We start from the raw sequence: 15,436 nt of genomic DNA, 5'->3' as shown, positions 1-15,436 counted from the left end.
CCTTATAATTTTAAATCTTTACCATCACTTAAAGACACCTCACAATTAAGTTTAAGTTGCCTATAGAGTTAGCTCACATTTTCAAACACTAGCTAGAATTTTAGCCTTAAATGTTTACCATCATTTAAAGATATATAACAATTTAGAAATACTTGAGACTTGGCACAGTTGAATTTAAATTGTATATAAAGTTACTTTGCATTTCTTGAACAGTGGCTATATGCACACATACCCATAGATACATTAAACAGGACTGGGTAAAAGTAAGAAGGAAGAGCCAGAGTGTAATTTCTGATCTGCACATTGTAGTAAACAGACAGACTTAAAGAGACAGATTAGACTTGAACTTCCAGTGAAGTTCGTAAGCAGGTCCGCTGCAGATAGAACAGGGGGCCCTGGAAAGGCACAGTATTCCATAAACAGGCTATGCGCAACTGGGCCAGTGGAAGAAGAATTTAGAGACAAAAATAAAAGCGCAAAAGAGACAAAAGTAAAAGAATTGTATCTGTCAGCAGGCTTTGTTGGCAGAAGCTGGCTAGCCTGAGTGGGTGTGCCTACCACTAGGTCACGTGGTCAAGATGGCTGCCCCAACTTAGGCCACATGGCTAAGATGGCGGCCTCCATAAGCACATTCCCGTCTGCTGGCAGAAGTGACCTTTTTTCTCCATGAGTGAGGCAGAAAGATGTGTGATGACCGTATGTCTGAGAAACGAGGTCCGAGAAACGGATGCAGCAGTGCTAGGGACCCCTCGTGGGTCTGAGCACCAGTCAGTACAAAACCCGAAAACCTCAAACCTCATTTGTGGAGGAAAAAATTAAAAACTCTCAGAGCATCCCCAGCAGATGCTGACCCAGGCTAGCTCAGGGTGAGCTGCTGGCATCTGAACCAAACCATGAAGGGATTTGGCGGGATGTCTCTGGCCAGCACAAGTTTTAGCATGCAGGGAAGAGGGAAGCAAGACAAGTGAAAAAGAGTAGAGACCGCATTCCCAACCATGGGTCACTAGAATATAGCGAGTCAAAAAGCAGACACATGGTTTGATATGGGGGGGGGCAAGCTTCCATGAGACAGGCAGAGAATATCCAAAGCCTATAATCTCTAGTGTCCCAGAGACTAAGGGATCGATGAGAAAGGCAACAACTGATTTCTGTGATTTCATCAAGTATGGATCAGGCGCCAGGGTTCCTGGAGCTGAGAGACATGTGGTCACCCAATATTGGGATTTCGACGGGTCCAAAAGCAAGACCACAGTCTCGGTAAATCCTAACTCATGGAAGCAAGGGAGGGGTGGCAATGATGGATGGAATAATCCAGAGATCCTTAGTTGGAAAAGCGATGGAATTGAAGTTTGCAAGTTGTCGGCATCTCAGACAGCCACAGGCAGGAGGAGATGCTGGAAAAACCTGCCAAATCACAGTACCAACACGTTCTTTTGTAAAAGTTTAAAAATCAGAAAGGCGAAAGGCGTGAGATGGAACCGGAACCAGCCGACAGAGCACAAGCTATAGAGTGTATTAACCATAGTTTATTACAGCGGTGGGAGAGCGAGGTCGGGGAGACAGACATGAGAAACGAGAAGAAGGGGGTGGAGAGAAAGAGAATTAAGAGCGTGGAGAGTGTAAGAGAGTGGAGAGAGAGTTAAGAGGTAAGAGATCATAAGTGCGCAGGAGGTCTGTCTCTTAAAACGTCCTTAGCACCTGTGTGCAGGCTGTACTCGTGGAACTCTGGGCTGACCATATGCTGCCTGATTGCATTCTTCCAGGTAACAGGGCAGGCCATTACAATGCCTGAACTTTTCAACACCTTCCATTATCATTTTTTAAAGGAGTACTAAAGGCACATTTAGATACTTTTGTTTATCTCTGGCAGATCCCTGCAGCACTCGGTGGTGTCTATTTTTCATTCTCTAGGACACCACTCAATTTCTCCATTGCTCTCGATGCTGTGGAGCCTGCAAAATGTCTCTGAGCTGAAGTATTGGAGAAGACCTGTCTCCTCCACATGTGTTCTCTCTTCCATCAACGGGTTTTCATAGAGGAGGAATCCTAAAAGCAGGGCAGTGAAGGTGAGGAGTTATAGTGAGTTCGCCAAACCAAGCTGAATGATAAATAGGTGTTTATTGGGGATGAACTCACATGGATAATAATAAGTAACTGTCATGGTGTTCCTGCTCCAATGATGCAGACCCTGCCTCCCCGATGCTCTCTGCGACCTGAAGGGACTTCAGTCCCCTACTCCTCTCTCTTAAACAGGTCATGTATGTACCTGCACCCAAAGGGCGTGCCCACTGTTGCAGATTCACTGGCAAATGCACCAGATGCCAAGAGATTGGGTCCCCAAGTGGGTTTGAGAAGCAGCCAGTGCAGAGACACACCAGCAGGATCCTGGGTCCCTGCAGAATTCTGGGGCCATCAGGACCCTGTCTCCTTGCTTTTATCCCTACTCACATCTTTAATGGTCTGAGGCAGAAGTTTCTCTGTAGAAGTGTGCCTGAACCCAAGAATTGGACCCTAATTATTTGCCACTAATCTAAAATCCTTGATGTTTTTATGTGACGTACAGCTTTCTTAATTCTATTCATATATGGCAGAATTATGGTTGAGAGTAAGAACAAGAATATCCATGTCTGATGAGCCCCTGGATACATCTGTGTCTGTAGTCCAAACTTGGAACAAATATATGAAGAAAGAAGAGAAGAAGGAAAAATATGATAAGATCTGGGGGCAACATTTAGATTAAACCTGAACCAAGAGACAGAGGATGTGGGCTCACACTAGGCTCACCCCATAAACTGATCAATTGTGTTTGCCCCTGAATGTCCTCCTTCAGAGTTCTCATTTATTTCAAAATCTAGTTTTAGCTGGATTTCAAAGCAGTTGCATCTGTTTTAACAAACAAATGTGTTCTAAACTTGTGCACCAGAAAACCATTGCTGAAGATAATTAAAAGTGAAATGCCAGATAAAATGTATTTTGACAATATCTGACCTTTCCATCTCTACTAACTCTCCTAAGACCACGAAACACACCCCTCCCAATGCTGTGTCCTTTTCTTTTTTCAATCTCATGGAGTCCAATTAGTGCTGCCCACATGCACATGGTATGGGACCATCCAGGGAGCATGGCAACCTACTGAAAGAAATATGTAAATTCCTTCTTGTGCATTGAAAGAAACCCAAGCAGAGGGGTCACATACAGCCAGGTGGCTCACATCTATAATCCCAGCAAGGATGACCTGCCACATTGATGCCCAGCCCCAGAATTTTGTTCTCTATGAACACACACAGCAAAATTGAATGAAAACATCTGGGATTGAATCAAATCAAAACATTGTATAGAAAACTTAAAATGTTTACACGGCCTTTGGTTTCAAAAGAGGCATTGTGAGGAAAAGAAGCATGGGTCAGGAGGGTGCGTGTGAATTTTACAAACCTAAGAAAATTTTGAGGTTTCTTATACTTTGAGGGAAAAGGGGTGTGTGTGCATTTTTTAGTTGACTCATTTGGAAACACCAACTGGGTCATTTTTTGGGTAAAATCCCAAGTTTGGAAGAGCTGACAGGCAGCAAAAATGACAGCATCTGCGGGAGTCAACAGCTTGAATACTCTATGGTTCACTGGGGATTGAATTCACAGCTCCGTGCTTGGCAATGTCTCTACAAACCAAACTGTGTCCCCATGCCTCAGTGACAATATTTTTATTTCTTTCATAAAAATTACCATAAATGCATTACTAAAACACTAATTAAAACATAATTTCCCTGGGCCAACTTTGGCCAAAATCTCCTGAATTCTCTGTGTAGGACCTCATGCACACAATAACGAGTAATTCCATTGTTTACAAGGGATCTCCTTAGAGGGAAAATATCATGTAAGTGGTTATTTGTGAAAGGATCTAACTGCAGTAAGTAATCATTTCCCTGTTCCAAAGTCATAGAGCCAATTAGATGGTAAGTATTCTTTTTAAATTAGCTGCCACGGGGCTGCAAAGACGACTAAGCACTTAAGAACTCATACAGACAAGATCAGGCGTGTTCAGGTTGGTATGGCTGTAGACTGGGGTGGGTTGTGTGGTGGTGGCACATGCGTTTAATCCCAGCACTCGGGAGGCAGAGGCAGACAGATCTCTGTGAGTTTGAGGCCAGCTTGGTCTACAGAGCGAGTTCCAGGACAGCCTCCAAAACAATACAGAGAAACTCTGTAAACAAAAGCAAACAAACAAACTAACAAACAAACAAAAGAACTCATACAGCTCTTCTAGAAGAATCCATTTCCTTCTGAGCTCATACCCAGGTTGAACAGTTCACAAGCTCCTGAAACTCCTGCTCTAGAGAATCCAACGCCCTCTTCTGGCCACTGAGGGTAGTGCATTCATATACACATAACATACAGATACTTACTACACACATACATAAAAATACATCTTTTAAATTAATTTAAAAAATGAGCTGCCATGATGGGGTGTTATGGAGACAAAGGGGAACAATATTGTGCTTCTAGCAGTATTAAAATTCAGCAGTTTCATATAGCAAAAGTGTAAACCTGTTGAGTTCCTAACTTTGGAAAAGCCAATCACAAGGGAGTTCCAGCCTGAAGCGTTTCTCAGTCTGATGTGGAGACTGTAGGAAAACATCCCTTGTGTGGTCACACCTACCCTGCTGTGTTTGGACACTCCTTTATGGCTAGTAGGAATGTAATGACTGTTGTTGAAGTTATCTGTCCCAGCTCACTTGCCTCTGTATTAGACGACATGAATCTTTCAAATCTCCCTATCCTGGTTCACTTTGACTGTCCACTTGACATAGATGAAAGTCATCTGAGAGGAGAACTGGAGTGGAGGACTGAACTGGAACAGATTGTCCTGGCCAAGTCTGTGGGAGAGTCCGGCCCACTGTGGGTGGCGCCACGCCTAGGCAGGAATGAAAGTGGTTAACTGTGCAAACACCCTCCTCCATGGTTCCTGATTCAAGCCCTTTGTTGAGTTTCTGCCACAACTTCCCTCATTGATGGACTATTCCTTGTGAACTAAAATGAACTCTATTTTTTAAAATCACAGCAATAGAAAGAAATTAGAATAGTACTTTTAGTTTATTTTGTTCTAATCTTAACTGATAATTTTATATGCTTATGCAATATTTCTGTGTAGCTTAATGTATAGACAGACATAAGCATTATATATGAAATAAATTTACACACATTATATGTATAGACATGTACATATCACTGTAGTGACCAGTCCCCATTTTAGCAGCCATAATAGGCTAACATGTTCTTGCATGACCTTGCCGCTCCTGTCCTGGTCAATAGGAGGTCAGATGCCCTCCTTGTGGCAAGGAACCAATCAGAAGTTAGCTGGTGGGGCTGTGCTTTACGGCTTTGGGTGTGCTTTACGGACAAGTGCACAACAGTGATATGCAGAGCATAGCAACCGCCCTGGGAGGGACTATGGTCTGTAACAACCAGTTGACCAATCAACACAGGGCAGGTCGTCCAAACCTGGAAGTGCACCAATCCTGAGACTGTTTCATACCCCTAGACATTCCCCTTACACTGCCCTTTAAGATCTCTGCCTAGCGGGTGCTCAGGGTCTTTCTCCAGCCATCCGACCTGGTGGAGGGATGAAGAGCCCCAGCTAACGGGTTTAGCTCTTAAACAACTGCAATAAAAGAATCTTTGCTTTTGCATTGAAATGGGCTTCTTGGTGAATTTGGGGTTCAGAATTTGGGCACAACAATCATGTGTATGTATATAATATGTTGTTATAGGAGTGTTAGGGCAGTGGCCTGACTCTGGGAGGGGTGCCCAATAATTAAAGTTCGGTCACCTGCCACAAATATAAAACAAACAAACAAAAAAAAATAGAGAAAGCAACAATGAAAATATATGAAGAATCTTTTATCAGAACGGGGATGACATGGAAACACAAACCCTTAGCCCTCCCTTTGGAGGCACAGCTATGAGTCCCCAGATTCTATAAGGAAAAATAGAAGGGTGTGTGGGTGGAGGGAGTCTGTACAATTAATTAAGTCTCGACCAAATCGTTGTGGGATGATCATTATCTCAGATTGATCCAGGAGGCTTTGTTACTGTAAGAACAATGTTGTTTTCTGGGGCAGTCTAGACTCTTGTCACAAGATGTTTATTGATCAGACCCACCATTCTGGGAATCCAAGGTGACTTCGACAGCAAATGAGATGGGTAGGAAGCCCAGGCAGAGACTCTTCTCTACACGCCTAGGCATCTATGTACTTTTCACCCATGCTTGCATTCAGGGGTCTTTCCAGAGACTAGAGAGATGGGAGATACGGGTCAAAGGGCACAAAACTCCCTTAGACCAGAGGAATATGCTTCATGCTGGTTACTGTCCCTAAGGATTCGTATTTCCTCTTTGTCAACCTGAGGCCCATCTCCCTGTTCTTTGGTCTGTTTTTGTTCTTTTGTTGTTGTTCCCAGAACTTCTTGGTCTTGGCTGGCTTATTTCTGGTCTCAGCTTGTGGCTAAGTAACCCCACTAAGTACTCTGCCTGTAAGCTTTCTCAGCTGAGAGACCTCATTCCTCTCTAATGTGGAGTTGCTACAGCACCGGGTGTTTTAATTAACTCATAAGTGTTTGTTGAATGAGTGGCCGAATGTGAAACAGGAGTTGCTTCTAATTCTGGGGCTTTTCCTTCACTTGAAGTGTGAGGGTTTAAATATCAGAGGTTTCAAACCTGGACTTTTAAAGAAGTCTCTGGAAGGACTGGGAAGATGACTCAGCAGGTAAAAACGCAGAGGAGCCCCATTCAACCCATTCAATTCCTAGCACCTGCATGGTGGCTCACAACCTTCTGTAACTCCAGATCCAGCGGATCTCATGTCATCTTGTGACTTCAATGGGCACCAGGCACACACCGGGTACAGATACATACATACATACATACATACATACATGCATGCATGCATGCATGCCGGTAACACACACACACAAAATACAAGTGAATAAATCTTTATAAAAAGTTGTTTTCTCAGCTCTCACCTAGTGCTGCCTGATATTACCCTATCACATGACTTCCCTTCCTCTCCTCTCGGGAGATTCCCTTATCTTCTCCATTTACGATATTGTATGCAGACCTACACTGTCATTCCTCAGGAGGGAGACACATGCTCACCACACTTCCTGCTGGCTTGGTTTTGTTGCTGTGTTTTCATCTTTTGATTTCTGCCTTTGTTCAGGACTTGACTTTCGTAACCATTATCACATTTAAAACCTCTGGTGTTTAGTATAACATAATCACGGCATAATTATAGAGCGTCTTAATTGCATCTGGTCGCATCTATTCAAGTTTCCCTAAATAAGCACAACCCTTTTGTTTTCTTCATGGTAACTGACTGAAGCTGAGTTAGGACTCCATTGTTCACTTCTGGAATGTCCGCTTTCAACACAATTGTGCTTTGCTCAAAACAAATCCCTAAAGATGATGGGAAAGTCACAGACTTGAAATGTGACCTTAACTCCAGTCACTGTTGCCTGGCACATTGGTTTCAAAATCTGAGTCAGGAAAAGTGCATAATATTATGTTCTACCCCATAAGTTCTGACTTTGCAATAAGAACATTGATGTGGAAGTCTTCACCCCCACTTTTCATTTATAGGCACTTAGGTCTGACACATCACACTTTCTAAGATAATAGACAAGGACACACCCATGGCTCACTATTAAGTACAAATGCACTGGGCATGGTGGCACATGTTTTTAATCCCAGCACTGGGGAGGTAGAGGCAAGCAGAACTTCAGGTAAGCCAATTTTTTCCTTAGTTTTTATATCTATCTGTAGTAAAAAAAATTCTCTACACAACTTGTGGGGCTTCATCCTCTGAGAACTGTTCATCTTAGGGGCCATCCTATTGTGTCTGGTGTAAATGTTACTTATAATCTTTGTAAAGTTGTAGTTTGGTTTCTCTGCCTTCTATGTTCATAGTGATGGCCCCCATATGCAGGTGGACATTTAAAAATAATCAAGGAAACTCCAAATTCCCTGCTATTCTCTGGGGTTTATCTTTACATTCTCATTCGGCAGTCTGTGCTAGAGTTGCCTCAAGCACCATGAGGTGGAAACTGGAATACATAATGGTCTGATATTAGTTGAAATATACAGTGGTCTGCTGTTCACTGTATATACTGGCTGGTTTTGTGTGTCGGCTTGATACAAGCTAGAGTCATCTGAGAGGAAGGAGCCTCAGCTGAGGAAATGCCTCCGTGAGATCCAGCTATAAGGCATTTTCTTAATTAGTGAGCAAGCAGGGGAGAGCCCAGCCCATGGTGGGTGGGACCATCCTTGGGCTGGTGGTCCTGGATTCTATAAGAAAGCAGTCTGACTAGAGGTATGGTGGCTTGCTTCTGCTCGGTGTTTGCCCTGTTTACAATCCGCAGCCATCCGAGGAGTTAGGCGGGCGGGACGTCTTGAGGGACGGTGCTGCGGCTTCCGTGAGGGCGTTCAGAATGGTCCAGCGTCTGACATACCGACATAGGCTTTCCTACAACACAGCCTCTAACAAAACTAGGCTGTCTCGAACCCCTGGCAACAGGATCGTTTACCTTTTTACCAAGAAGGTTGGGAAAGCACCTAAATCTGCATGCGGTGTGTGCCCAGGCAGACTTCGAGGGGTTCGTGCTGTCAGGCCGAAAGTCCTTATGAGACTGTCTAAGACAAAGAAGCATGTCAGCAGGGCCTACGGCGGCTCCATGTGTGCCAAGTGTGTCCGCGACAGGATCAAGCGGGCTTTCCTTATCGAGGAGCAGAAAATTGTTGTGAAAGTGTTGAAGGCACAAGCATAGAGTCAGAAAGCGAAATAAACATGCAGCTTTTTAAATAAAAAAAAAAGAAAGAAAGAAAGCAGTCTGAGCAGGCCGTGGGAAGTAAGCCAGTAAGCAGCTCTTCTCCATGACCTTTGCATCAGCTCCTGCTTCTGAGTTGCTGCCTTGTTTTGAGTTGCTGCCCTGACTTCATTCAGTGATTAACAGCAATGCTGAAGTGTAAGCCTAAAAAATGCTTTCCTCCCCAACTTGCACTTTGGTCATAGTTTTTATTCACAGCAACAGAAACCCTAAATAAGATGCTTTGTTTATCTTTAAGGCCTCTCTCTTACCCTTTCTTAGTTGGGATTGTTTCATTTGATTATTATTTTTAAGATGTATTCATTTTTAACGAGGTGTGAACATCTGTACGGGAATGCACAGTGCCCATAGAGGCCAGAAGAGGGCATCAGATTCCCTAGAGCTGGAGTTACAGGTGGTTGTGAGTCACTATATGGGGAAGCAGGGAATTGAACCTGGATCCTCTGCAAAAACAGTATGTGTTTTTAACCAGCAAGACATCTCTCTAGCCCCTTTAACATCATGGTTTAACTTGGTTCATGAACGTTCAAAGACTGTTTGATTCAGCTTTTGTTGCTTTCAACTTTTTTTGTCTGTCTAGTGCTTTATGTAGCTGGACAATGTTTCTCCAGAGAAAATAATACAGCTGTTAAAATTTCATCCTCTACAGAGGAATATAGGTTTGAATGTCACAGTTTTAAAAAGGGGAAACAAAGTTGTTAAGGTCTCTGAAGCTTAAATAATTTGTTCTCATTTTGGCTCACAAGGACACTCAATTTTTTAGGTAACGTATTTTCATGTACCTCCAAGGAGATGAAGCACTCTAGGAGAGTAGCCACCTGCTTAATAAATCACTGCTTAGATTGTAAAGACAGGATTGAAGCCAATATATCCCCATATATTCCAAACCCACTTTAGAAATTTACAGTGTTCAAGATTCCCAGGACTTCCAATTTACCTAGCTGAACGCCTAACATAAATCCCAATCTTCAACCTAAGAGTCATTCTAGGTCACATACCTCCAACAGTCATAAAGTTTCAATCACCATCTTTCGGCTAAAGCAAATGATGCAAATTCCCATTGTAGCTCTCTGTTACTCAGAAACACACAGTTGTTTGTCTAGACATTGCTTTGACTTCTTATAAGACATCTTTAAAAGAGCTACTGGGGCAGTGCCATGATAACTGGGGAGATGGCTTAGCAGTTAAGAGCTCTCACTGCTCTTGCAGAGGACCTAGGTTCAGTTCCTATTGATCAGCCAGATAACACCTTCTTGTAACTCCAGCTCCTGGAACAATCTGCTGCCCTCTTATGGTCTCCATAAGCACTGCACACATGCACACACACACACACACACACACACACACATTTAAGAAGAGCTGCAGACAAAGTTATACAGAGTTGGAGTAAAGTTGTGACAAACTGAATATTGCTCAGTGAAAGTTAGCACAACCGATGGGTGAGGACTTGTTAGGTCAAATAAATTAGGTTTAATGAAATAGATTATGAAAATTTCAAATGTGTAAGATCTGCTCATTGTTAGTTTTAATTTGCAACCTCTGCTTTATAGAGACACTTTAGAATGAGACTCACTTTTCAAAAACAATGCTTTTATTGATCCTTTGAGAATTTCATATAATGTTTTAATCTTATGCTTTCTCCTCCCTGAATTCCTCCCATACCCTTCCCTGAATCCCTACCCACCCAACTTTGTGTCTCTTCACCTCTCTTTCACTCTCTCCCTCTCTCAAAACAAAACTGTGAAGCCCAGTTTGTTAGCCAATTACTCCTGGGCATGGGGCCTGCCAGGGAGTTTGGCTGATATACCCAGTGTCACTCTATAAAGAAAACTGTCTTTCCCTCTCCCAGCAGCTATCAAACCCCAGTAACTCTTGGGCAGAGGCAGAATTTGGTGCCCATCTACTCTTCTACTTGCTAGGATTTTTTTTCTACCTTGAAACTGTACAGGTCTTGCACATGCTGTCATGGTCTCTGGGTTTACATGTGTATCTGCTCTGTTGTGTCTGGAAAAGGAGAATTTCTGCTGTGCTTTTGGAAATCAGTTGACGAATCAGAGGCTATTACAAATATACTTCAAGAGATATGTACTTCCTGGTCTGGATTGCTGGCTCATCAGTTAAGGCCACCACAAGGGCCCTCATAACCAGCTGTCACTCCAGCTCCAGGGAACCTAATAACTTTTGGCTTCTACAAACAGTGCACACACAATATGCACAGACAATCACACAGGCAAAATATTCATACATAAAAAATTTTAAATTAAAATAAAGAAACAGGTGATTTTTTTTCAGTGAGTATAAGCTGAGTGACATGAATAAGACATTAGTGGAATCAGATCATATCTTTGTGTATACTATCTAGTGGATATTTTCTGGTCATAGTCAAATAAGGAATACTTGTAAGGCATTTATGAAGATGGGTTTTGTGATGATGCCTCTTGTCAACAGTGACAGAGTCTGGCATCCCCTGTGGGCATGCCTGTGGTGGATTTCCTTGATTGGGATAACCGAGGTGGAAAGACAGCACAACACCCCCTCCTCTCTCTCTCTCTTTCTCTCTCTGTCTCTGTCTCTGTCTCTGTATCTCTCTCTCTCCTCTCTCTGTCTCTGTCTCTCTCTGTCTCTCCTCTCTCTGTGTCTGTGTCTGTCTCTGTATCTCTCTGTCTGTGTCTCTGTCTCTCTCTGTCTCTGTCTCTCTCTGTCTCTCCTCTCTCTGTGTCTGTGTCTGTCTCTGTATCTCTCTGTCTGTGTCTCTGTCTCTCTCTGTCTCTGTCTCTCTCTCTCCTCTCTCTGTCTCTGTCTCTCTCTGTCTCTCCTCTCTCTGTGTCTGTGTCTGTCTCTGTATCTCTCTGTCTGTGTCTCTGTCTCTCTCTGTCTCTGTCTCTCTCTCTCCTCTCTGTGTCTCTGTCTCTGTCTCTGTCTCTCTCTCTCTCCCTCTCTCTCTGTCTTTCTCTCTCTCCTGGCTATGTATGTGATGTTACCAGCTGCCACATAACCCGGTTGCTCTCACTTCCCCCACCATGATGTACTGACTGTAACTGGAACTGTGACGGCTTAAGTTGCCGTCCTCAGGGTATTTTATCACAGCACCAGGATAAGTAACAAAGTTCCCTGGAGTCCTCTATCCACCTACAAAAGTAATGTCTATTGCCTATGAAGTTGTTTCACTCACACACTGAAGATTTTTTTTAAGACTATATCAAACACATGTAGCCATTTGTTGTTAGACATGAAAAACAGTCTTCCCATTCACAGAGAATAGAAGTTTAGAAGTGAATTAGGATGGCACAGACCTTCCAGAGCAACATGGAATTGCAATGTGATTTCCACATACCTCACACATGACCACAAAATGTGACGACTCAGCTCAGTATGACCAAACCTCACAATTACAGTTGTTTTCTTTTTATCATAAGCTTCAAGACTGCAAGAAATAATGATGCTGAGTGTGGAAGATAATGCTTTGTTGAACAGCTGGGACAGATGTGTGCTTTCCGATGTAAACTCTGTGTCAAGCTTTTTTTTTTTTTTTAAAGAACAACAGAAATGCAAAGCCAATGTTCCACCACTGTGGCCATATCCTCACACTGCGGGCCTTTTTTTTCTGATTGAAAATACAAAATTAAGCACATGGTCAAGCCGAAGCCTGCTTCTGTAAACACAAAGTGTGATGATTTAAGTGAGAACCGTCCCCCAGAGGCGCAGGTGTTTAAACACTTGGTCCCAGCAGGTGGCGCTGTTTGGGGAGGTTATGGACCCTTTAGGAGGTGGAGCCTTGCTGGAGGAAGTATTCACTGGGGGTGGGCTTTGAGAGTTTATAGCCTCACTCTACTTCCTGTTCTTGCTGTTTTCTTTATGTAGATGAAATGTGACTGACAAGCCTTCTGTTCCTGTCTTTCCTTCCATGGTGGGCCCATAGGGTGCTTTTGGAATCCTAAACCAAAATGAGTGTTTTTTATGTTCTGAACTTCACTACTGGTCATTGTATTTTAATCTTAGAAACAGTAACTAATATACAGAAAAGCAATTTAGAAGCTGATTTTAATATCATTTCATTGTAAACTGCTAATATGTATTACTGCTTTGAGAAACAGGCGACTCTATTTAAAAATGAAACTAAGTAGTTGATTTGTTTAATGTAATTTATATTCAGTAGATCAGCATTTACAAAAGATTCTCTGTTGCTGTACCAATCTTATGTAGTGCTCTAAAGCTAAATTGAAATTTGATAGTTGAGGGGCCAGGGAGATGGTTCAATGGTTAGAGACCTTGCCACACAATCGTGAGGAGCACACTTCAGACCTCCAGAAGGCCCCCTAAGTGGTGAGTGGATAAGGTGACCTTACTGTAATTCTAGTCTGGAAAGGCAGAGACAGAACATCCAGAGAATAAGCTAGCCAGCAAGTTCAGCTCTATCAGTAAGCTCTGGGTTTGATTGAGCAACCCTGCATCAATGAATTAGGTGGAATAGTGATGGAGGATGATTTATAATATAAATCTTTGACTAACACATGCATGTGCAAACACATATGCAGAAACACACACACACACACATCCATACCACACGCATAAAAATGGAGAACATAAAAACAATGAAAATGTATAATATAATTCTCTTATTTTCCTTCCAATAGCCCAAATAGGCAGGACCAGTCAGACACTATAGCATCAAAACTGGCTGTTGGGACCCCTCCTATCACCTTGCTCAGGATGTAGGACAAGTTGATCAGACTGTACCAGGGGCTTTAGGTTGAGATATGCTTATCATACCTAACTATGAAAGAAACCTGCTGTATCCCCATACTGCTTGGTGAGAGTTCCAATCAGGGGACTATGTAGTGATAGCAATTCCTGCAATGTAACATATTTTGGAAATAAACTCATTTAAATTGAGAAAAGGAGGAGGAGGAGGAAGAGGAAGAAAAGGAGGAGAAGAAAGAAGGAAGAAGAAATTACTGATGCCATTAATTCTCATGACCCCAAGCTGCTACCATCTCAGTGTTCTCTCATCCAGTCAGAGAGACAAATCCTGAATGACTGACAGCCCTGCCTGCTGTCCAGCAAAATGGTCAACTCTTCTCCTGCCAAGGGATTTGCAAACGCCCACCTGAGCTCAGTGTCTCTGCAGGAGAGGCTACAAATTCCTGGAGCAGGGGACTTCATATTGCTCTGTAGCTTCCCAATTTTACAAAGACATTTTTTCTGCATTAGCTACTATCTACTTCCATCTTACACTATTTCAACTTACAAAAATTCTTTTAGCTTGTTTTTATAAGGAAAAAGAATTTTGATGATAATGATAGCTCAGAGCCCAGCAGAGGAAAACTACCCTGGCTCCACAATGTGAAATCACGACCCATCCTTACTTCTAGTTTTCCACAAGTCATCTATTTAGACATACTATTTTCCTTAAAAAAAAAAGGAAACGCATTAATTATTTTTTTCTCATTTGCTTTCTGGTAGATGGTACTTAGATTTATGAGTAAAGCTTCCTGAGAGAGACGCAGAGAGGAGCATGGGCAAACTTGCAAGTTAACAGTTTTGCTAAAAAGCTGGTGTGCGGAATGAAAGCCAGCAGGGCAGATGTTAACTGGAATAACTGCAGCCATCTGCTTGCTCCCTTCAGAAGAAGATGGTTTTTGTGCGACGGAAGTCAATCTCTTCGGATAAGTGTTTCAGCCATCTCGCTGACTTAAACTCCAGCCAGTGCCCCTCACCTCTCACACTCCTGGCTGCCATTGTGTGAGCTGCAAGGGGTCATCTGCTGGTGGGGGGATGCTGATCTTTGAGGATCCAAAGCGTGTTGAGGAATCGGGAGAACTGAACCATGTGCCGATGGAGTATTGTTTTCAATGCGGGGTTGTTTACTGGGTGTTGAGTTCCCAGAGAACAGCTTAAAAATTAAGGGGGTTATAGAGGTGGCTCAGTGATCATTGGCACCGACAGCTCTTCTAGAGTTCCCAGGGTCCATTCTCACCCCACTTGGTGGTTCCTGAACCCCACTTTTAGGAGATCTACCGGCTACCATAGGTACTTCATGCAAGTGGTGTATAGACAACACATGTAGGCAAAACACCCAAACACATAAGGTAAAAACAAGTTGGGCCAAGCATGATGGTGCTCTTTAATCTCAGGATTTCGGAAGCAGAAGCAAATGGATTTCTATGAGTTTGAGACCAACCTGGTTTATATAGTAGGTTCTAGGCCAGCGAAGGCTACATGGAGAGACCCTGTCTCAATAAATGAGAGGGATACGGAGGTGGGTGAGGGCACTTATTTACAAAGGAGAAGTAAAGTCCAGCCATTCCATTAAGTGTGTATGATTTCATGTATGTTGGGCCTGAGCTTACGAGGAAGCAGCTTTCTTCCACTCCCAGCATCCCCGCCTGGAATCATGACATCACTACTTTTCCTGCTCCGAAAAGTTTCAGATTCATGAATTACGGGGCCATCTCCCCATCTGTGGCAGGGCTGTCTGAATGAGTCTGGTGATTATTTCCTGATGCGTTCATCAGAGATCCTGCTATTCATGTCACCGAATGAGCTTTCTGAAGCTGTATCTC

General features: G+C 43.0%; 1 protein-coding gene across 1 annotated transcript; it reads left to right on the top strand.

The window, feature by feature from the left end:
* The first annotated feature begins 8,467 nt into the window (after positions 1-8,467).
* Positions 8,468-8,853, top strand: LOC101842280 (60S ribosomal protein L34-like). Its single transcript, XM_040731240.1, has one exon. The coding sequence runs from the start codon at positions 8,478-8,480 to the stop codon at positions 8,811-8,813; it is 336 nt and encodes a 111-aa protein (XP_040587174.1). The 5' UTR covers positions 8,468-8,477; the 3' UTR covers positions 8,814-8,853.
* Positions 8,854-15,436: the final 6,583 nt, after the last annotated feature.

This window comes from Mesocricetus auratus, unplaced genomic scaffold, assembly GCF_017639785.1.
Source record: "Mesocricetus auratus isolate SY011 unplaced genomic scaffold, BCM_Maur_2.0 Super-Scaffold_100025, whole genome shotgun sequence".
NCBI classification, from domain to species: domain Eukaryota; kingdom Metazoa; phylum Chordata; class Mammalia; order Rodentia; family Cricetidae; genus Mesocricetus; species Mesocricetus auratus.
Note: the sequence above shows the minus strand (reverse complement) of the source record. Positions and strands in the feature narration are given on the sequence as shown.